Here is a 23,390-nt window from a genome sequence, read left to right on the forward strand (position 1 = left end):
AAAAATCTGCGTACGAATGTTGGGCTTACCAAAAAGGGGCTTGAAATGGCCCAGTTGTTTGAGATTAAAGGCCCATTACTTGGTATTAATCTCAGAATTAGAAAAAGACTACAATTTGAACAGTAGGGCCCAATTCAGCTCATTAGAAGCTCGACACAAAAGCTTCCTTAATAAAAGATTTGAGGGCCTTTTTTAATTAACTAAGAAAATAATAGAGATTAGGTGAAAATTAAGAGAAGGATAATTAACATACATGAGATGTTATTTAACTTGCACCAAACGCGTAAACTACTCTTTCTAAAAGTCATGAATAATTTTCCTTTTTTTAAAAAAAAAAAAATTTAGACACGAGATCATCAGTAGTTCAACAGAACTGTTGCCCACAAAAAAAATGGTTTGAGCAAAAATACAGTCGATTCTATGTCTCGTTTGGATTAGAGGATTTGATTTTAGGAGGAGTGTAATGATGAATTTAAAATGATATCTAATATGGTCTTTCAAATTCATCATAATTATCATTTCATCTATCGTATACATACATATATACATATATATAAAAAAAATAGATGACAAAAATAATAAAAGGGGCATGTATCTATCGTTGGCGGAAAAATCATGTCATGAATTAGAAAAAAAGGCAGCAAAATCGAGTAAAGTGTAGTGTAATGAGTATCGGATATTTTTTCAAAATTGTAGTAATAAAATAATAATTAGAGTTGTGCGTAGACCTAGGTAACTGGTAAGTTTCTACCCTAAATGTATGGAAATGTGATACGAAGGTGCAAGAAAATTGAGTAATTGGACAAATATTCCGTTAGCAATGATGAAAGGACGCGAAAATGAATAAAAGAGTAGGTCCAACTCATCTCTCAACTCCATCATATTCCACACTCGAACCTAAAACACAAAAACAAATTAAAATTCAACTCCAAAATCCTATTTTACCTTTTTTCTCATATAAAAATTTATATAAAAATACTCTTGTAGATATTATATCATTCGCAAACACAAATATAGATACTACATAAACGTATGTATGTATGACTATATATATTTTTATATGAAAAAACAATTTATTTGGAGTCAACTTTGAAGGTCAACTTAATTGGTATAAACACATCAAGTGCACACGTCAACGAAGTCTCATTAGTAAATGATTTAATATTAGTGTACAAAAAGAGTTTCTTTTTAGGTGGAAATATAGGTCTGGTCGTTGAAGTCAATGAAAATAGATATCGATGGCAGAAACACGATATTGGGTGATATTTCACAAAATATTAAACCTTACACATGTCCTATCTTAATTTATTACACGAAAACGCCATTTCATTAGTTTAAATACATTATATTGCTCCTTTTTTTTTTTTAATAAAACAAACCCAAAAGAAAAGGAAGAGGATGTGTAATTTTTCTGATAATTGCATGAAAAATTATTGTGAATATTATGGATTAATATTCTTGATGTTTTGTTGGAAATCATCTAAAAAATAGACATTATGACTTGAATTTTTTTATGAAGGAAAGAAATACAACTACAATAATCTAATATTTTTTATTCATTTTAGAACTATTAACGTACAACAAAATATATATGTGGTCGCCAGTATCTTGAAAAATAATTGGTGGATTGATTTTGGAGAAGGAGATGGGGCAGCTGCGGGCTGTGTCCATTACTTTAATTTAATTTCGAGAGTTGCTTTTTCATATTTTTATGCAAAGCTTTTTTTTTATCTTTCTTCTTCTTCGATAATAATTAGTACCATATTATTTTACTATCGCAATCATTCTTTGGAAATTGGGGGTCCTATTGTCATTCCTCACGTGATTTCCACGTGACATTTTGGCATCCCAATTGGCAAATTTTATTTGTACACCTTAGCGTGACGTCATGTTAATATCACCTTTTGAATAAAAATCATGCAGGAATTAACGTGTTGTATATTATAAAAATAATGTTAAAAGTACAATAAATATATTGCTACGATAGATATTTATAATAATTATATCATGATATTTTAAATTCAATATAGGGAGAGATTTTGACAAACTTTGTTGGGTTTTGGAATATTAAGAGCTTTGATTTTGATGGTAACAAAATTTGTTATTATGTTTTAACAAATTTACTTAACTGTATAATTGTTTGTTCAAGCTGGAAGTTTTGGAGGCAGAATTCCAAAATCAACAAAGTTGAAATCCAGCGAGAAAATGTTTTTTTAATGATATCTTATAGTTCGATGATTCGAATGAAAAGCCGCCAAAAATATTAAACAGCCAACTCAAAAGCTGCAAATCATATCTAGAAGTCAATGTTTGAATCAGAGTCCTACGAGGACAAAAATGACATTGAATTTACTGGTTCTGCACTCAAATTAAGTAGAGCCGAATCTCTGGTGCAAGTTAGTTTTTGAGCATAACTCTCTTATCCGATCTCTAAATTGAGTGATTCTTAATTATATAGAAATATAAGAAAAAAGGTTATAACTTTCATTTCAACATTTTGCCCAGAAAGAAATAAATCAAGAGTTATAAGAAATAAAAATGACTACTGAAATCATGAGTGTTGAAAAGCAGATGTCCTTGGAATGCAGCAAATCCCAAACCAGTAAAGATGGCCTAGTGAAAACCAGTAGCTGCTGCAATCAGTAGACAACCTGTAGCTGTTGCATCCAGTAGAGCCCAAAATTAGTAGATTGAATTCAACACATAAAAATTTAATAGTTGTCAAATTCAGCAAATAGCCAGCAACGCGAATATGACCGTTTCAATATCAGAAATAGTACATAAATTTTCCAAACTGATCATATTATTGTTTCAAACATTCATATAATTTTTGGAAACTATAAATACAACAACTTGAAGATTAAATACAAGCTTTTGAAGATGAATCAAAGCATGAGCAGCCTACATTAACAAATTAGCTACAAAGAGAGTAAGCCAAGCGTGGGATACATTTGAGATATATATACACTATAAAGTATTAAACAATCACCCAAACATATATATGAGCATTGAGCTTCAAAATTTATATAAGTGAGTCTTCAAACAAATACATTAAAGATTGTGATTGTGGTCTTGGAATAATAGAAGTTAAACATTATACGGATTGTGAGGTTGCGACATACAATCGAACGTGTTAGAAATTTCTATTAGGCAAGAGATAAGTTTTAAGTTGAAATGAAGGGTTTTTTTATTATTAATTTAAAAATTAAAAAAAATTCAAAAATAATTCAATTTTTTTTTTTTTGCAAAAATACTTCAATCCACGACTAAAAGGCGCGGACACTCAGCGCGGACGCTCGTCTACGTGGACGAGCGTCCGTGCTTACAAAGCGCGGACGATCGTCCACGTAATAATAATAATAATATTATTATTATTAGTAGTAGTATTATTATTATTATTATTATTATTATTATAATTTTTAATAATTAATTTAATTCGAAAAAAATATAATATTTAAGTTTTATTTTTATTATTATTATTATTTATAATTATGAATAATTAATTTAATTTAATAATATTACCTATAATTTTGAATAATTAATTTAATTTGAATAAAAAATATAATATTTAAGTTATTATTATTATTATTATTATTATTTATAATTTTGAATAATTAATTTAATTCGAATGAAAAATATAAAATATAAATATTTATAATATATGTTAATTATTAAATATTTTGTATTATTTGATTGAGTGATTGAAAAATTAGAGATACTGAGAAGATTGAAGGGAAAACGTACATAAAATCTTTTATAATATGATATGATTGAAAAAATATTTATTGTTCTATTTTAAATTATTGTTCTATTTTAAAAATATGAGAGGATTGAAAAAATATTTTTTCAATTAAAAATATGAGAGGATTATAATAATAATAAACTCATTATATATAATTATATGTTTTACAATTAATTTTTTTAATGAAATATGTGTTTATATAATTTTGAGAGAATTCGAAATGAGTCTTCCTAAAATATCCTTTTGACAGTTGATTTTATTTATGTTTTCTTTGAACAATAATTTAAAAATAAAAAATATTTTTCAATCCTATCACATCTTTCATATTTTTAATCCTCTTGTATTTTTAAAATGGAACAATAAATATTTTTTCAATCCTCTCATATTTTTAAAATAGAACAATAATTTAAAATAGAAAAATAAATATTTTTTCAATCATCTCATATTTTTAAAATGTTGATTTTATGTACGTTTTCTTTCAATTCTCTCATATCTCTAATTTTTCAATCACCCAACCAAATAATACAAAATATTTAATAATTAACATATATTATAAATATTTATATTTTATATTTTTCATTCGAATTAAATTAATTATTCCAAATTATAAATAATAATAATAATAATAAAACTTAAATATTATATTTTTTATTCAAATTAAATTAATTATTCAAAATTATAGTAATATTATTAAATTAAATTAATTATTCAAAATTATAAATAATAATAATAATATAACTTAAATATTATATATTGTTTCAAATTAAATTAATTATTAAAAATTATAATAAATAATAATAATAATATAATAATAATAATAATATAATATTACGTGGACGAGCGTCCGTGCTTTGTCCGCGCCTTGTAGGCCCGGATTGAGGTATTTTTGGAAAAAAAAAATTTTGAATTATTTTTGAATTTTTTTTAATTTTTAAATTAATAATAAAAAAAACCCTTGAAATGAGTGTGCAAGATTTGTATAAATCAAAGTATTCTAGTGATACCTTCCTAAATGGACGAGTGGCAACGTCCTATTATTTATTAATTAAATTCAATAAATCTAATATCTCTAATTTTTCAATCACTCAACCATATAATACAAAATATTTAATAATTAACATATATTATAAATATTTATATTTTTTATTTTTCATTCGAATTAAATTAATTATTAATAATAATAATAATAATAATAATAATAATAATAATAATAATAATAATAATAATATATTCGAATTAAATTAACTTGTCCACGTGGAGCGTCCGCGCTTTGTAAGCACGAATTAAAGTAGTTTTGCAATTTTTTTTTTTATTTTTACATTAATTATAAAAAAAACCCCTTGTAAACATGAGATAGCTTAATTTAAATAATTGTTAATGAATAAAATTTGGTATGATGTCTTTGAAAAATTTTAAGTTGATGTGGGATTTTACTTATTTTTCATCAACCGAAAAGATTAACTGTTTCTCTCCCTCTTGTATAATTCTACATTTTTTAAATCTCAATTAATGGTGGTTTCCATTAATACTTATGAATAAACAATAACAAACAACCTGAAGTTAACAAATGTTGGTCTGGATTTCCACCATTGTCTTGATTCTAACCTATTGGATATACAGTTGATATGTTTTATCACTTTCAATAGATGAATATCACTTTATCGGTGGACATGATTGTTGGGCAACATAACAAAATTATATATCGATTTTGTTACGTTGTCCACTAAATTCACCTATCTTATTATCCAAAATAGTTAATATTTATTTTTGAGTGTGGACGAACAACGATTTATCTCATAACCAACCTGAACCAGTGACATCATATCACATACTACGAATGCAACCTGGTACATTCATGTTATTATGTTGACCTTACAGCTTAAATCATATTACAAAGAAATTTGTATGAACTACGTAAAATTAATGTATTTTATGTCTACGTTAATTAGAGGAGTTAAAAAGTTAAAAATCTTGAAGAAATTATTAATTTTTGTTGTATGAATGTGGTGGTCAATAAATTTCTATTTTGACAATAAAAGACTAAAACATTCTAGGACAAAAAGAAAATCCAGGGAGTGGATGACTGTGACCTAACTCCTCCTCGCAACAATCCAAATTGACCATGTCTTTTTGTTTTTTAACACATATATTAGGATGGAATATCTGACTCTCCAAAGGGTCAATTTAGCTATTATTTAATTAATGATTTGGTTAATAAGAAAGTCATGGAGTATTAAATATGATTTAACAAGTTACATAATCACATTGGCTATTACGAATCCGACACAAAAATGAGGCTTTTGGGTTAGAGATCAATCTGCTTTCTACATAATCAATCTTCTTCTTTCTTTTTTTCGATTATATATATTGGTCAAGAAGAATCAAAGTATAATATAAGATAAATATATGTATGATATGTGCGTAATACGCGCATGATCCAATAACATTACCGATTCACGAAATATTGAATTTAATTTTTTCCATCTGAGATATTTAAGTATTTAATGAATTAAATTTTAGTTCTGATATAATTATCTAATTTAGTTTATATATAAAAAAATAAATTATAATTTTTAAAAATTATAAACTAAATGAGAATAACACTTAAGCGTGGCTTATCAAAAAAATAAATTATTTGCTCAAATTTTAGACCATGGAATTGAATATCTAAATTCATTATAGGCAAGGATAAAAAAATGTAGCGATTATTCAATTTTCACCTACCCCTTTCTCACGTTTTGTCTACTATATATCTTTTATAATAACTAGCAGGATGTGTCAAAAGTGATGTGTGTGGTCAGGAAAAAAATTTAGAATGAAGATGAAAAGAGAAACATGAAAATATGAAATTGGATGAAGATATGATACTGTTGGAGAGATAAAAAAAAAAAAAAAAATCACACCATGACAAAATTTGTTATTCTTTAAATTTACCTTTAATAAATAATATAGTAAATAATTCGGGCAAAAACTTGTGTGAGACGGTTTCACGAGTCGTATTTTGTGAGTCATATCTCTTATTTGGGTCATCAATGAAAAAATATTACTTTTTTATGTTAAGAGTATTACTTTTTATTGTGAATATCGGTAGGGTTGACCCGTCTCACAGATAAAGATTCGTGAGACCGTTTCACAAAAGACCTACTCAATAATTCGTTCCGAATGTTAATATACAGTAGTAAATTATGCACACATGTTACTAGTGTAAAATTATAATCTAAATTTATATAAGATTTTTTAAATTTTATTAAATACTTAATTTTATATTTAATTTAATAATAATTGACGTAAATTAGTTAGAGGTCAAAGTGCAATTTGAAGAAGTAATATTGAAAATAAGTTATCATTAAAAAATATTTGAATAAAGACAATTTTGGAAACAAAAATATATGTAATTTTTAGATGACAGATTCTTTGTACTCGTTATATTTGTCTAATCTAAGTTAATATATATCCTCCAAATGTTAGCAAATTTCCGGTGGCTCGGTACCCCAATCATGTACACCAGTATAAGTACATCATCTGCCAAATGAATCCACTTTAATATGAACCCATCTCACCAGACGTCAGATTTCAGGTTTATTACTAGCTAAATACATTTAATTCATCGACAAAGGAAATCGCAGACACAAGTTTTCAAGAAATGGCAGAAGAATTATTTGATCACGGAGGAGATTGTGGCGGAAACTGGTGGAATTCGTCGAGAAATCTCTTCAGTTCCTCTCCTTGTTCATCCGCAACCAACGAAACAGGAAGCTTCGGGTGGCGGAGTAGCCATGAACTGAATATGGACGTGAACACAACAAGGTCAAGCGAGAACTCGGCCGGTTCAGTTTCCGATGGAAGTCCTACAATACTTCGTCATGTACAAAAATTTCAGCAGCAGCCCACTGCTGGTAATTGGAATCAGGATTTTCAGTAAGATTTCTTGTAATATGATATCCGTATTCAGTTCTTCGAATTTTTTTTTCATTTTTTTGTTTGATCAAGATCGAGTCGAGTTGGTTGTGATTATTGAACTTCTTTTGTCCCATTGACCAGCTTACTTCTGGTCCAAAACCGAAGTAATATCCCCACAAAAAAGCTGAGTTTTTTGGTCTTGTTTTCGTTGTAATAATATGAAAAAGTATATCAATCATCTACGATGCTTATTTTTTCTTCTTGTCATCTTGCAGCCATGATACTGGAAGATCAGAAGAAAATTATTCTCAAATCGTACAAGCATCTGGAGCCCTGAATTCAAGCATGAATTATCGGCACCAAACAAGGGGGGTCGACTGCAATGAAATCGACAACTGGAATTCCAAGATTAATTTCTGCGGAGATTTTTCTGTCAACGCATTCAAACGAGACAACCAGATCAGTTTTTCTTTACAGCAACAGTCATTAGCTTCCATTACCGAATGCAATGAAACTTGTCAAGGGCTATCGACCAATTTTCCACTGAATTCATCTTCATATGGCTACACTTCGTCCTTGTTGCGAACGTTGTTCGACACTGATTCTGATAATTCCCATCAAGCTTTGTTTGATCATCAAGAAATGGGTTATTTATCGGCCACAAATTTTTCAAATGAATTAATGTCTGGTTTTCCTAAAGCTACACCCATGGAAATTAAGCCCTCTGTAGCAAAGCAACATCCTGCTAATCGTTTGCAGTTCAGCAATAACACACTATTTTGGGACGCCACGGCTCGGCCAGATTTTATCCCATCAACACCTTCCCAGTACCTTACATCAGGTCTTAACAATTTGCCCACCGCAAGTGATCAAAAGGTGGTATGTATAAAGAATATTCGAACTTCATGTTTGCTTATATTGCATGTAGGTTTCTTGAGATTTGTCTTGAACTTAGAGAAATATTTGAAAAATTTCAGCGTCGTAAGGAAGAACCCGAGAACGTTGCCTCAGTGGCAAAGAAATCAAGCAGCAACGAACATGCACTCAAGCATCCTCGATTAGAAACTCCATCACCATTACCAACCTTTAAGGTACAATAAATAGAGTACTTGATTTTAATCGAATTCAGCTTTTTGACAAAGTTTTAAAGCGAACTTTGGCCCGTTCTCTTTTGTAAGTAAAGATCATGTTTTTTTCAAGAAAATGGAATCTTACAGCTTTCATATGTAATTTTTTTCCCAGGTCCGAAAAGAGAAACTTGGGGATCGAATAACTGCCCTCCAACAGTTGGTTTCACCTTTCGGAAAGGTAAAAAAAATTGGATCTTTCCTCTCAGTTTTTAGAAATCAGTACTCTTAATCTGTGTTTAACTGAGAATTTTATTGTTCTTTCAGACTGATACTGCATCTGTTCTACATGAAGCAATTGAATATATCAAGTTTCTCCACGATCAAGTCAATGTATATATGTCCATAGTAACTATACTATATTATTATCATAACTGTTGCGTACTTGTAATGTTTTATTATATGTTTTTTTTGGTTTCAGGTATTAAGTACTCCATATTTGCAAAATGGGTCTCCCCCATTGCAACGCCAACAGGTAGAAGTCGCTGGTAGATTAACCTAAACAAGAATATTTGATTTCCTCTTACGTTTCCACTCAGCTTCTCGGCATCATGTACAAAAACAACAAAATGCTTGAAATAGTTGACTTCTCCGACTTTTGAATATCCCATCTCGTTTAAATTCTCAAAATAAGTCGATACATGTAACCATGATTAATCCCTAAGCTAGCGCTATGAGGCTTAACAAGGAATCTGCCCAGTGGTGAGACTGCCATTTTTCACCGCAAAACGAGCAACTTTTTTTGTTCATTTTAGGAGGATGCATTAAATTTGTGAGTTTTTGGAACAAGCGATTTTAACATGGTATCAGAGCTGGAGAACGAAAGAATTTGCACTCATGCATCTTGGATAGTAATGCATTGCTAAATAATTTATAACATTGATATATATTGCTCATAATTTGTAGATATAATATTATATGCAGGACCAAGAAGACCTAAAAAAAGATTTAAGCAGCAGAGGTCTTTCCCTTGTGCCGATTTCAAGCACCTTCCCTGTTGCTGCTGAGAATACTTCAGATTTCTGGACTCCAAGTTTTGGAAGAAGCTTCAGGTAGCTAATTACACTTAGGCTTTAATTAATAAAAAGTACTCGAAATAATTGGGTGGGGGAACAACTGATAACTACCACTAGCAAAATTTTATCTATCCGAAAGAAAGCTGGATAGAGATAAGATATTGCGAAAATAGAAGCCAAGTTGTTGGGGTTGCAAGAATTCAGGAAAGGTAGACAGATAAAAAGAGATCGAAGGGAACTAATAAAGACAGCCAGTCCTGGCCCATATAACGAACGATTAAGGAACAGATTATATATTAAACCAATAATTCTGATAAATATGTTGCAAATTATGTGTTTAAACTGAAGGGGTGGCTAAGGAACAGGAACAAGTGCTAAATTTAGCTTTATTTTGATTAGTTTTGATGATGCGATCGATGTGCATTATCGGTTTGATCAGCTGAATTTAGCAGAATACATGAATAGCAGAATTGTTCCTGTTTCTATATATTTTATGTAATGGATTTAGTTTGCAAATCAGACATCGTTTCTCTAGTTCGAGCATACTTAGTTTTAGGGTTTCTTATTCTTCATGTGGGTACGTAGGGTAGGTTGTGTATGTGCATGGGTCCATTTACCAATTAACAATTAGATATTCTCGGCAATTCGCAGGGTTAATTTCACATATAATTTTTTAATATATTTATATAAATTTTTATCTAAAATATTTCTAGGACAAAATAAAATTCCACCTGAAAAAATATATATATTTTTATAATATTGATGATACCAACAAACATGCATCTCTTTTAAAAAATTAATAAAACATATTTTCCAGTATTAATAAAAAGGAAATTATTATTATTTAATGGCCACTTTTTTTTTTTTTTTTTTTTTTTTTGTAGCAATATGAATTCCCCAGCCTCTGAGACCTATTGTTGAATGAATCTTATCCTTAAAGAACATTTCCTATTTTACTCCATGATGCTGAACGCTTTATAGAGAGTAACTGGCGAAGCCTCAGAATCATAATATTTCACACACTACTGCGAAAAAGTTTTCTGGCATTTCTAGTTCTAAAGCGACTACCTTGCAAGAAATTCAATCTTTCGATCATTTCCCTTCACAAGGTTGCATTCGGTCGATATAAAGATGACGTACGTTTTACTATTTGATTAATTGGTAAATTTATTATGTCCTTTCAACTAGTTATCACGATCATATTTCGGCAGAATGACATATATATAATTTATGTGTTTGAGCTAGCCCACTACTTGTTTAAACAATATTGCCCAAATAGACACGGTACTATTCGCAATTCTCGTCAATTCAACTTAATTTCAAGGTATAAGCAACGATCAAGCCAGAAATATGGCTCTGTCCGAGCTGGAATTTTAAACTGTAGAATCTTTTAATATTTAAAATTGATATACCCGGGCTAATATCATATTATTCCAAAATTATACAAAATCTACATGTACATTTTTAAAAAAAAAAACAATTGGGTCAGCCCAGATAAACAAGCATGTGTCTCCGCCCTGGGCATAACGACTAATGTTTCTGACACAATCGACCTGACGTACAATTAATTCATCCCCCTAAAATATAACTGCATGAACTGTGTCTAAGTTACCATTTTGACGCTACCATTAAGAATTTCACGATTATTTATTCTTATACGTGGTGTCCAAAAAGTGTGGACTTTCGTTAACATCATCTATGTATTGATAAATGTTCATCTTTAGAGTATCATGTTAGGGTGCATTCTTATATTGATTTATATTGTACTCCGCGCGAGTTGCTCTGGTAAACTCCGGTAAGCATTTTTAGTTTAACTATCACTATTTATGTATTAAATTCCATTCAGCAGCTAATCGTTTTGATAAATTAAGCTGACATAGATTACATTTATCTAAAGACTGTCTCGATAAACAATCTATTAACTTCTTTCAGTCAAATTTCAAACCCATTGGTGAATCAATCCCACATAAGAATGAAATAAGCATATATAAACAGTGCAGCAGCTTCTAACAGAAAAGCTCTATCAAAAAGTTGTTTCGAGAGTGTTTGAGAGAGTGTCTAAAAAGCACTTCTTGGATTCTAGCCGGATGAATCGTGAAAACCAATTTCTACTACAATTTCTATAACTTTTAGCCAAATTAATCTATAAGTAACGACTGATGCTTTTTCTGTTTCTGTTTTTGTTTTTTTATTAATGATTTAAAGTTACAACTTGATATTTTGAATTCTTCGTATTTTACAATTATTCTCAATTTTTATAAATATTTTTGGAGATTTTTTAAAACATTAAATTTTATTTATATATGATTTTTAAGAATTTAGAATGAAATTGATAAATTTCAAAATCATATTTTATCACAAGCATTTTATTTAAAAATCATTTTTTTTTATAATTTACATTTTTACATTTTTATTTATTTTTTATTTTTACATATTTTCTGTATTTATACAATTTTTTTATTTTTTTTAATTTATTAAATCTTATATGAATTTGTAAAATATTTATGTCATAAAAAGATAAATTAATTTTGATACAAATATTAAAAATTTAATAATTATTATAAATATATTGTTGATGACGTAAGTACCAAAATTTAGATAATTAAAAAGACAAATGTACGTAGAATAAGGATATTCTTGCAATTTTTATTTTTTTTTAAAAAAAAAGAAGGTGAAAGCAATCTTTTTCCAAACACTCAGATTTTAGTTTCTATTAACTTTAGAATTTTATTTTCATAAATTCCCTAATTTTGAATACCACCTACTTTAAAAAAATTTCTAGAAAAATCACTTTAAAATAAGCAAAATCTCTATCAAACAATCCCTTCATCATTATAGATAGCTTTTGTGTAAAATCTATAGATTTCAATCTATTAATTTCTATATAATCTTTTTAACCGAAATAAATCATTTAAAATTCTTTAATTATTGAAATAATTTAAAAAAAAAAGTCCAAACTCAAACGTCCCTGAATGTTTTCAATACAACCTCAATGATTATCGTTGAAGCTTAAACGAGAAGAATTGTTGTGACAAGGGGACAATTCACTAAAGAAAAAGAAAAAGGTACCACTTTTGACTATTTTTCAAACTTTTTTAGCTGATGGTATCTACAGCCACACACTTACGTCTAATGAGTTGAAATCGTGGAGCTGGATCGTCCAAGAATTTCGAGGTGGATACAATTTGAATTTCAATCTGATATATATGGTTAAATTACACAAATCTCTTTATATAAAATTTTAATATATATATTTTTTATTATATGATGTAGCCTCCCCATAATTATTTCCCCTTTTAGTTTTTGATTGCACCCATTCCCTGTCTAACCATTTAATCAGTAGCAACTAAAAATCAAAGAATGCGAAAAAGTAAGGGCAATATCAAATGTACAGGAAAAATAAACAAAACAAGGGCGTGATTCGTTACAAATAATTTCTGTTAGCGAAAGCAAGAAAACATCCAATTTTGGCTTTATGCACGCTTGTCCTACTTATGGTGAATTTCTTTTATTTGTATGGTCGGTGAAGTAGTACAAAATCAAAAGGCCTTTTGCTTTATTCGCTTTTAAAGAGCATAGAATAATTAATTCAAGAATTTAATCTTTAAACGTACGCTTTCTCATTCTTGCCTTCTTCATTCATTGGTTCATTTCTACACCCTTTTCCAACAAGTTGAAATCTAGTCCCATGCAATGAAGACATGAACCTAGTTTGGACTCTGATTCAACTTTTGGGTCAGAAAAAATCCAACAAGGTCTCAGTATACAAACTCCAGGCCCAACTCACTCATACATCAAGACACAATCTACATATTGGGTTTCTTACCACTTTTTTTTTTTTTTAAAAAAAAAAAGACTAAAAAGAGTAAATAAATAAATTAAAAGTCGCGGCTCCCGTTAGGAATATATACAACACAGTCAAGCCAACGAACTTTATCCAGGCTATTTCCATGAAGCTGCCTGATGGACAAATTTTCCACAGATGAAAAAGGCCATAATCTTAGATAATTAAGTTACAAGTATTTGATATATTATAAGTTGTCCTCGAAAGGCACACCAAAATCGTATAGCCGGCCTACTACTGGTAAACTTAAATATAATTTTAAAAGACAGAACAGGAATCCGAAGTCAACCACAGGAAATATTCCTCCGTTGCCCCAATATATCAAATCAACTTACCTTACATTCTTAAATGGATGTGGATATACCATTATCATACCCAACTCCATCAAAGTGTATGGCGAGCTAACTAAATATTAGGATTTAGGTAATCAGGTGCAACCCGGGGATGAACTTAGTTGAGAGATTGAGATCAAAAGAAAATTAAATCAGTGTTCTCATTTACGATGTGATACGAGCCTAACATCGATATCACAAGAAATTGAGCTATCGCTGCGGTGGGACTTGCAAACCTTAAAAAGAACAAAAACAAAGAACAAAACGTTCCTGAATCTGCATATCATCTAATAGAATGATTTTTAAACTTTCCTAGACTTAAATTGTACTCTCTCTATAAGTTAAAATGTTTTTGCGGCGAAGGATTTTCTATTCCTCCGTCCAATTACACAAATCTCAGTCCGTGGCAAATGGGGATTATTTAAAATGCTCAAGATTAACATTGTCAAGCATATAAAAAACACAAACTCCAATATTAATACAAGAAGAAAAAGCACAGACCACATAATCTCAATATATTATATTCAGTTACATGTAATATTCCCAAGTCTCGAAAAAATCTATTCCATGTAGAACAAAAAGGGGAAGCAATTTGTGAGAATCTAAGACATAAATAAAATGGACTCCTGCGATTCAGGAGTTAGATAAAGAGTTACAGGAAAAATAACATTTCATAGGGGGGAGACATAATGTACATAGGATTAGGAGTCGAAATATCGAATTTTTCAGAATGGTACATATTGAACATAAGCTGATCGTCTCCACCTGTCCCTTGCTTGGTTCCGTTCCTAAGCCCAAGCCATCAAAATAAGGAGGGCACTGGAACAAAATTAAAACAAAAAGGTCTTCCTGATTGTTCTCCTAACTTTAGATTATTGGCACTCACATTACATGAGTTCACATGCACTTTACAGTAAAAAATACCAAACAAGGTACATAAACAATACATCAGAAGTTCAGTATCTGATAGGATAGGAAAAGAACCACTAGGACAGGAACTCGTATGTATAGTATGAATGTATGTACAATGAAAGGAATAAGAATTCAAGAAATGTTTACATTCTTTTGTACAAAAAGATATGCAACAACAGCATAAATTGCAAAAACTACGGTTTTTTGTTGAATGGACTTACTCACCTCGATAACAGATGCAATTTTCTTCAAAGCTCTAATCTCTCTTTTAAGCTCGAACGATTCAAAATCACATTCAATCATGGACAAAATTAAACATTTTTCCTCTTCCCTTGTAAAACCTGCATTAAAGTTTTCGCATTTCGTCTCACTTTCTCATTGTCATCCTCCAATAGTCCAACACAAATCTCGGGTAGCCCTACTTTTAAAGCCTGCAAACCCATCTTCTCACTATAACAACACAAAGAACTCAGAGTTAAGAGTGCATACTGCACGCCTCTTGAGCTCCCATTTGTCAACACTGCAATCAAAATATCAAACAACTCAGTACACCTCATCATTTCATCCCGGGCGACCCTGCATTTTGCCAGAAGGCCCAAAACCTCAATGGCCCGTTCCAGGCCCGAATTAGCGTTTTGGATTAGCACGGGGACGGCCCGATTTTGACTTATCCGCACCCGGTTATCAGGGAAAGAACAAAGGGTGAATAACGCGGTGGCTGCTTCTTTCCTCTCCCTCGAATTCCCAAACTGAAGGAGCGCTACCAAACCCGGAATTGCATCCGGGTAAGACCCGATCGTGACCTTGTTGACTTCAAGCATCGCGAGGCTGGTCAACACCGTAGCCGCCACCGCGCGCGAGTCACCAGCTCCATCGCGAAGCGCAGGCACAACCTTTCCCACAATCCCCTCCGCTACCAGGCCCACCTTACTGTCGTCATCCAAACTCAAGTTAAGCAACACATGAAGAGCCTTCTCCTGGAGCCTCGACTCCCCCGAATCGACGCAGCTTAAGACAGCCGACACCAAACCCGACTCGGAAAATCTCCGCCGAATCGACGAGTCAGTTTTAAAAATCCGGGTAAGCTGTTCGAGGGAGCGAAGCTTATCCTCCCACGTTGACGAAGGGGAAATCAAAACATGAGAAAGAGTTTGCGGGCTCGAAGGGTGGGCTTGTGGTTTAGGAAAGGTAACGCTGGAATAGTTGGAAATGAGGCTGCGGAGAGCGTGGTTTGGGATGAGGGAAGGCGGTTCAGCCAAGGGCAGCTTGGAAATCGGACATGTTCGGTGGCCAGCGTCCAACCACCGTTGAATTGAAGCACGATCGAAGGTGTGGCCGGACGAGAGTATAACCGGGTCGGACATTATCTCAAGAGAAATAGGGCATTTGAAATCGTCAGGAAAATGGGTGGCCATACTTTCTTTGTTCCTGGTTTTGGCAGAAGTTTCAGTTTTAGGTGTGTAAGGAGTTTGGAGTGCGGCGTCTGTTACTCCGGAGGAGGGAGGAGGATTAATGAGTGCGGTGGAACTGAAAGGACCAAGGTACCGTGAAATGACAATCTTGTCCTTTGTTCATTTTTCCATTTTATTTTAATATAATCTATTTCCTACTGTTTATTTATTGACTTTATAAGTCTCTGGTCTCTCGACGCGCCTTCTATCTACCCATATATTTTTATAAGAATAATAATTAATTTTGGGGAAATTTTTCTAAAAATATTTTCCGAAATGACCAGACACAGTTTGCTATCTTTGACTCCAAGTTAATCATAGTTTTGCGACAAATATTACGATTACGAGTAAGATTAGTTATAATGTTAAAATTTTAACTTAATCCCCAAGTCTTTGTCAAATAAATTTTTTTTTTCTTTCGTGAGTATGTCTCTTGTGAGACGGTCTCACAAATCTTTATATGTGAGACGAGTCAATCCTACCATATTCGCAATAAAAAGTAATATTTTTTCATGGATGAACCAAATAAGAGATCTATTTTATAAAATATGATCTGTGACACCATCTCATATAATTTTTTTTTTTTTCATATGATAATTTATTCAGGGGCTATCAATCGATCAGGACCACGAGGAAATTCAAACAAGCTGACGTGGCACAACTCAAAGCAAGCAAGGCTTGGAATTTGTAGGATATTTTTCTTTTAATTGAATTAATTAATTGTTATTCCCATTGACAAATGAACCTAACCCACGAGAAAATTTGCGCACGCGACGCAATGCCTCAAAATTTCCCCCTCGGAAGTCGTTGTCCATGACTAGTGGGCAGTGGCACAGACAACTCAAACTCAAAATGTCAATCTTATTAATAAATATATTTGAAAAAATTGATGTAACAGGTTGTCGTCTTTCTGCACCAAACTTATCTTGCTCAATAATTGGTACCAGTATTTATTTGATTCACCCTGCAACGTCCTTCATGCTATATATGCGATCTCTTGTTTGTTTAGCCTAGAGGTTTAAAAGTTTTGAATTCTAGATCTTGTCTTTTTTCAAGACACATCATATATTGTGTTGTTGGGCCACTAGTTTGTGACGTGATCTTTTATTTATTGATGTTCAGTTCGAATAACCAAATCTATGATTATCACGTGTTAAAAATATTAATTAAACATGATAAATCATTATTATAGCAAAATTATCGAAAGCTAATTTGGGTTGAGCCAATGAACATCCTCTGTTTTTTTTCGAGCTAAATATCACCATGTTGCGAGTTTCAGAATCTTGGCAACTCCAACTCCGTGGGAGACTATTTATCGCCCATCTTCCACTCATATCGTTCATAGAATAAGAACCCGAATCCGAACCCAAACCCGAACCCGAAGGAAGCCAAACCAGGTGTATTTTGAGAAACCTCGATAAAGAAACCCGGGATGTTTTGGTTGTGGCACCTCTGCACTTTCATTATTCGGCATAAACACCACAGAACTCGTGGTGGGCCGATCTTCATGCTGCTGCTGGACACATAGAAGAGCCACTTGGATGCATCTTTCCACTGAAACAGAGTCCTCAAGGTGTATTGTATCAAGTAGTTCAGAATAATTCATTTCGTTCCACAATTTCCAGTTCTGAGAGTGTTTGCCAATTATATATATCAGAATGATGAAACAACAAGAATCTTGAACACAAAAACTGGAGAGTAAATCTTTGGAATGATTTGTTCACATGCCCTATGAGGTTGTAGTCATGATCAGGGTGATAAAATCCCCAGTTTTTCTTGCCAGTGATCGTCTCCAGCACTATAACTCCGTAGTTGAATACATCGGATTTAACAGAGAACTGACCACTCGTTGCATATTCAGGAGACATGCAACCGCTGAGTTTCAATTTTGGGATTCATTTCTTTGTCTAGAAGTACGCTACTTGTTTTCAGATCACGGTGGATAATTCTTAGCCTGGAATCTCGATGGAGGTGAAGAAATCCTCTCGCTATCCCGAGAATGATGGTAAAACGTTTACTCCATGGCAATAGCTTATTTTTACTCGTAGACTAGCATTCTCTCATCTCCATGAATGCAGCATCCCAAGATCCTTACATGGTTACGATGTTGTAGCTTGGCAATCAAAATGACTTCAATCTTAAATTCTCTGAATGTGGTTGAACGACCAACACAAAAGAAGCACTGGCAACAGTCTTACCTAGTACAAAGGTTCAAATCCTCCTTGTCCTATTTTTTTATGCAAAGAGAAATTGTTTGTGGCGGCAAGAATACATTTAAATGGAAATAGATGTAGTTCTTGGTCTTCTTCTATGCTATCTGCATACCGTGTGTCGTATAAATAACAGCTGACAACAATAATATTTTCTATTTTTTGTCTGCAAAAATAATTATGGGTAAACTTTGCTTACTGGCTTTAGCTTCTCCACTCTGCCTATTTAGTTGACACAGATACCTGAATACCAGAGCCGTGAGAAGAACAGCCAGAAATGATGATATGATAATTATACATCGAATCACACGTCTTTTCCTCTTTGCAGCAGCTAATGATTCTAGCAGTTGCAATATGATCAAAGTGAGTGCGCAGCCTGATACAAACTGAAAGGTCCAGAAGTCTAAATCATTATCAAGAGTTGTATCATTCCTAATTCTGCGCGAGCCATACGTATGTAAATCACTTCACCGCCCATGGGAAAATTTCTTAGATCAACCAAATCAGTTTGCCAGACTAAACATCGGCGGCCGTTCCCATAGACATTTGCACGACACGATTGCAGCTATACCACGGTGATATATCCTTATCTCAAGATATACCTTCTTGCTCATTTTTTCTTTGACACAAAACTCTTACCCTGATTCGGTGGATTGTCCCGACCCAACTCACCCGATTAACCGGAATCACATCAATAAGCCATACAATCACATTTCTTCGAGCATTCTTCTCCACATTTCTCAACTCTTTTGATACTTTCCCACACAACTGCATTGTCTGGAAACTTTAACCGATCATACTTAATGAAACCTCCTTCGCTGCAATTCAGCTCGTGTTTCCTTCCCCAACCACCTGACCAATCAATCAATTGCCAATCATGAGGTGATCAGGGAGTAAAAACTTCTAAACACCGGCAAAAGGGATCATTTGTATGTATAATTCAGGAGGACCCAAGCTGTGAGTATAACCTCAGTCCGATGGATCCTCACTGCTTCTCCACGATCGCATAAACATATTTTGTTCGAGTTCTCAGCTTCCAACCAAGTTTCATGCCTGGCAACAAAGTATCCGATATGTAATCAAAGCTCTGCCAAGCATAGTCGCTTTCATCATCTTCTTGATTTCTTAACACAAGATTTCCAGTGTCAAGAATACGCTGAAGGGGGCTGTTTTTCCTGCCGACCGTCTTGTTCGTAGACCAGACAACATCCATGGAAATCTTAAAAACCGAGATATTTTTTTTTTGAATAAACTATTTTGTTGTACCAAATTAAAGAATTATATGATATTCGGTATGGATTTATGTGCAACCCTTTTATCCATCGTAATAGTAATTTGATTCGATTCAAACTACACGTTCATGGAAACAAACCCAACGTACAAATATTTTTATGAAATCGATCTTTTGAAAAAATTATATATAGTTAGCCGAATACGGATTCTGGAACAAACCAGCGATTGCCATTGAAATCCTTGGGATGGATATTTCTTGATTATCACGAGATTTGGAAATTTATTTTCTTGTCATTTATAGGTGGAGGGGATTTAAAGAGTCGGGGATATGCCTCGACCCACGCATTATAAATCATAAAATTTTCTAACAAAATAACGTATAAATAACAAGTAGGACGGTGATGTAATATAATATTAGCATAAGTTTACATGTGAATATATATATAATATTTAATTTTCAAATAATTTCTCTAGTTTTTTTTTTAAAATAAATAATTTTAATTGACTTAGTTAAAATTTGTTGTATATAAAAAAATGGAGTGGTTGAAAATTAATGAAAATTTGAAATTACTAATATATAAATGGAATGAAATCTAAGTGTTAAATAAGAGGTTGAGACAAAATTGAGAACAAAAATTTGATGTGTCGGACATACCAAAATTGGTTAGTCTAAGACATTATGAATCACTAGCAAACTTTTGCACGTAATTACGTGCATATAATTAAATGTTAATATAAATATTTATTTATATATAATCAATTTTTGTGTAAAATATTATGATGTTAAAGTAATTTTAAAACTTAATATTTGATGTTTTATTTTATTGTATCGTATTTTGTTTCATTCGAAAAACAATGATATTACGGGAAATGGGTATTTAAGGGGAAAAAATTTGGTGTCCTTAAATTACCAATAAATGCTCTTGCATTATATATATTATATGTGTTTTCTATGTTATTATTTTTATATGTGGATTAAATGATACTAAGCAATTAACACGATTTATTTTTTAATTTAATAGAGTTGAAGATAAGTTTTGTATAAAAAGTTTTTTTTAGGAGTGATTTGAAGATGATTTTAGCGAAAAATGTATTGAAAAAATAGTTATGAGATAGTATATTTTGACGTCTCACTATGATAACCAAATATATATTAAATAATTTTAAATGAAAAAGTAATTCATACTATGTAGTCATTTTTTTAATTAAATAATAATAAGAATAAGAGTTCGACCTCTTTTTTTAGCTTTTTTTTTCCTAGCAAATATAACAAATATTTTTGGAAAATATGCTATCACCGTTTTCCTTGTTTCTTTATAATACATCAAAATAATGGTAAAAACTTGCGATCATGGCTTCTATAATACGTACCATATATTTGCAATCTCATGAATTGTCCACGTTTCACCACATTCACAAGTTTTTTTAAAAAAAGTATGGAAAGTAAACTCGTTATCTTCCCCCAAACTGAAGTGACATCTAATCTCACCAGTTAATTTGGAAAGACGGATATTTTTTATGAGTTACCAATAAAAATATATATTATTTTTTATTATAAATATGAATATAGTTGATATGTCTCACGAATAATGATATCTGAGATCGTCACAAAACACTTACTCAATTTATTTTATCTTTAAATGAGAAATCAATATATATATATATATATATATATATATAATTGAATTGCTAGGAAAATAGAGATCCATTCCCATGCATTATTGCTTGTGAATGTCAAAAACTTGTATTAGACGGTCTTACGTGTCGTATTTTGTGAGACAGATCTCTTATTCCATAAAAAAATATTACTTTTTATGCTAAGAGTATTACTTTTTATTGTGAAAAATATCGATAGGGTTGACTTCTCTCACAGATAAAGATTCGTGTGATCGTCTCACACATAAAGACATATTCTTTGTGAATTGTGATGATAAATAAATATCCGCGGCAGTTTGAGAAGTAAATTTCCATGCAACTTCCTGGAATACAGAAACCCCAACGATCATATTTATTAGGCCGCAAATCTGAACTGTACCCTCGCTGTCCTTCTTTGTCGACTCCTTCCACGCAGAAATTTCCCTCTTCCCACTCTATATCTATTAATACTTGTCATATATACGTTCCACCTTCGGCCCGCATTCATCGTATTCCAGCAAAAATAATGGGTCAGATGAATAACATCAATAAACACGTCGTTTTCGAGGATTTCTTCCCGTCGATGGTGGAGAAGCTGGGAGCGGACGGGTTCTTGAATGAGCTCTGCAATGGGTTCCGCCTGCTGATGGACAATGAAAAGGGAGTCATCACATTGGAAAGCTTGAAGAATAATTCGGCAGCTTTAGGTCTGCAGAATATGAGCGACGATGAATTGAGGAGTATGTTGAAGGAAGGAGATCTGGATGGAGATGGGAGCCTCAATCAGATGGAGTTTTGCGTTTTGATGTTCAGGTTGAGTCCTGATCTCATGGATCAAGCAAGAACATGCAGGATTTGATTTCTTCTCCAGAAATTTCGTACTTTTAATATATATATTAATAATAATAACCCACATATTTATCGTTTTAATAATTATTTATTCGTCTTTTTATTAAATTTCAATTTTAGTACGTTGTATTTAACATATCAATACACTCGATAAAAAATATTGAAATTATAAATAATTCTCAGCCCATATTCACAACATCAAATGCGATTGTAATTTATTAGTGGCCGGAATATTGACGCGACGAGAGAGGCGAGAGCAAGCTATCAAGAAACAGATTTGTGGAGAAGATTAAAATCGAGAATGTGGAAGCTAGCTAGTTATCATTTCAATTTTATTTGATTTTGCAATATTACCATAATTAATAAATGCGATGCGTATATGTGAACATATAAATTTATTTGATTTTTCTATTATGGAATGCCCTGTATCCGTGGTAACTTTTGCTCACTTTTCTTGATTAAGTCTAAGGTTTTTTTTTTTTTTTTTGTTTTACTCTGATTAGAGGCAACAAATAAAAGATATCACGAGGCCCAAAACCGGTTAATCGGAATTCACAAAATCACCCTCGAGATACAAGTCTTCTTATATGTAATGGGAAAATGATTTTTTTAGCCTATTAAGTTATTCAATTTTTTGAATTTGGTTTTTTAAAGGATTGATTTTAGTACATTAACTTTTAATTTTTGGTCTATTTGATAACGTTACATCTGACGAGTATCAATTTCCGATGTCATGTTAGCATTTTTATGCAATGTCAATATTTTCCGATGTCACGTCAGCAATTAGATCAAAATAGTTGAAATTTAAAAGTTAGTGAACCAAAACCAAACTCTGAAAATTTATTGGAGTAAAAGTTGAAATTGAAAAAGCCAATAGACCAAAAAAACTATTTTATCATTAGAAATCTCCTTTCGTTTAAGACGAGTTTGGATACAGAAGTTGTATCTTAAAAAAACGCTTAAATAAGTCTAGCTTTTTAAAGTGTTTTTATTTTTAAAAAAGAAAAATTGGTTTGGATAAATGTTGAAAAAAATGTCTTCGTTTTAGTTTTTAAATAAAAGTAGAAGCAGAAGTCCAAAAACCAGAAATTCGATTTTAAAAAGACACTTTTTTAAGTTTGTGTTTAAAACATCTTTTG

At 31.7% G+C, this 23,390-nt stretch overlaps 3 protein-coding genes and 1 pseudogene across 3 annotated transcripts; 2 read left to right on the forward strand and 2 right to left on the reverse strand.

Moving 5' to 3' along the window:
* Nucleotides 1–7,175: 7,175 nt before the first annotated feature.
* Nucleotides 7,176–10,319, forward strand: LOC142526635 (transcription factor bHLH123-like). Its single transcript, XM_075631156.1, has 7 exons — nucleotides 7,176–7,660; nucleotides 7,918–8,518; nucleotides 8,620–8,733; nucleotides 8,885–8,950; nucleotides 9,037–9,102; nucleotides 9,191–9,244; nucleotides 9,694–10,319. Exons 1-7 carry the CDS (start codon nucleotides 7,386–7,388, stop codon nucleotides 9,823–9,825), a joined length of 1,308 nt encoding a protein of 435 aa, XP_075487271.1. The 5' UTR covers nucleotides 7,176–7,385; the 3' UTR covers nucleotides 9,826–10,319.
* A 4,650-nt stretch (nucleotides 10,320–14,969) lies between these two features.
* Nucleotides 14,970–16,414, reverse strand: LOC142526736 (U-box domain-containing protein 8-like). Its single transcript, XM_075631295.1, has one exon. It carries the CDS (start codon nucleotides 16,286–16,288, stop codon nucleotides 15,185–15,187), a length of 1,104 nt encoding a protein of 367 aa, XP_075487410.1. The 5' UTR covers nucleotides 16,289–16,414; the 3' UTR covers nucleotides 14,970–15,184.
* Nucleotides 16,415–17,721: 1,307 nt separating this feature from the next.
* Nucleotides 17,722–19,308, reverse strand: LOC142526163 (G-type lectin S-receptor-like serine/threonine-protein kinase SD1-1; annotated as a pseudogene).
* A 2,620-nt stretch (nucleotides 19,309–21,928) lies between these two features.
* Nucleotides 21,929–22,261, forward strand: LOC142526164 (calcium-binding protein KRP1-like). The gene has a single exon (XM_075630418.1). The coding sequence runs from the start codon at nucleotides 21,929–21,931 to the stop codon at nucleotides 22,259–22,261; it is 333 nt and encodes a 110-aa protein (XP_075486533.1).
* Nucleotides 22,262–23,390: the final 1,129 nt, after the last annotated feature.

Source organism: Primulina tabacum, chromosome 15 (assembly GCF_025594145.1).
Source record: "Primulina tabacum isolate GXHZ01 chromosome 15, ASM2559414v2, whole genome shotgun sequence".
NCBI lineage: Eukaryota > Viridiplantae > Streptophyta > Magnoliopsida > Lamiales > Gesneriaceae > Primulina > Primulina tabacum.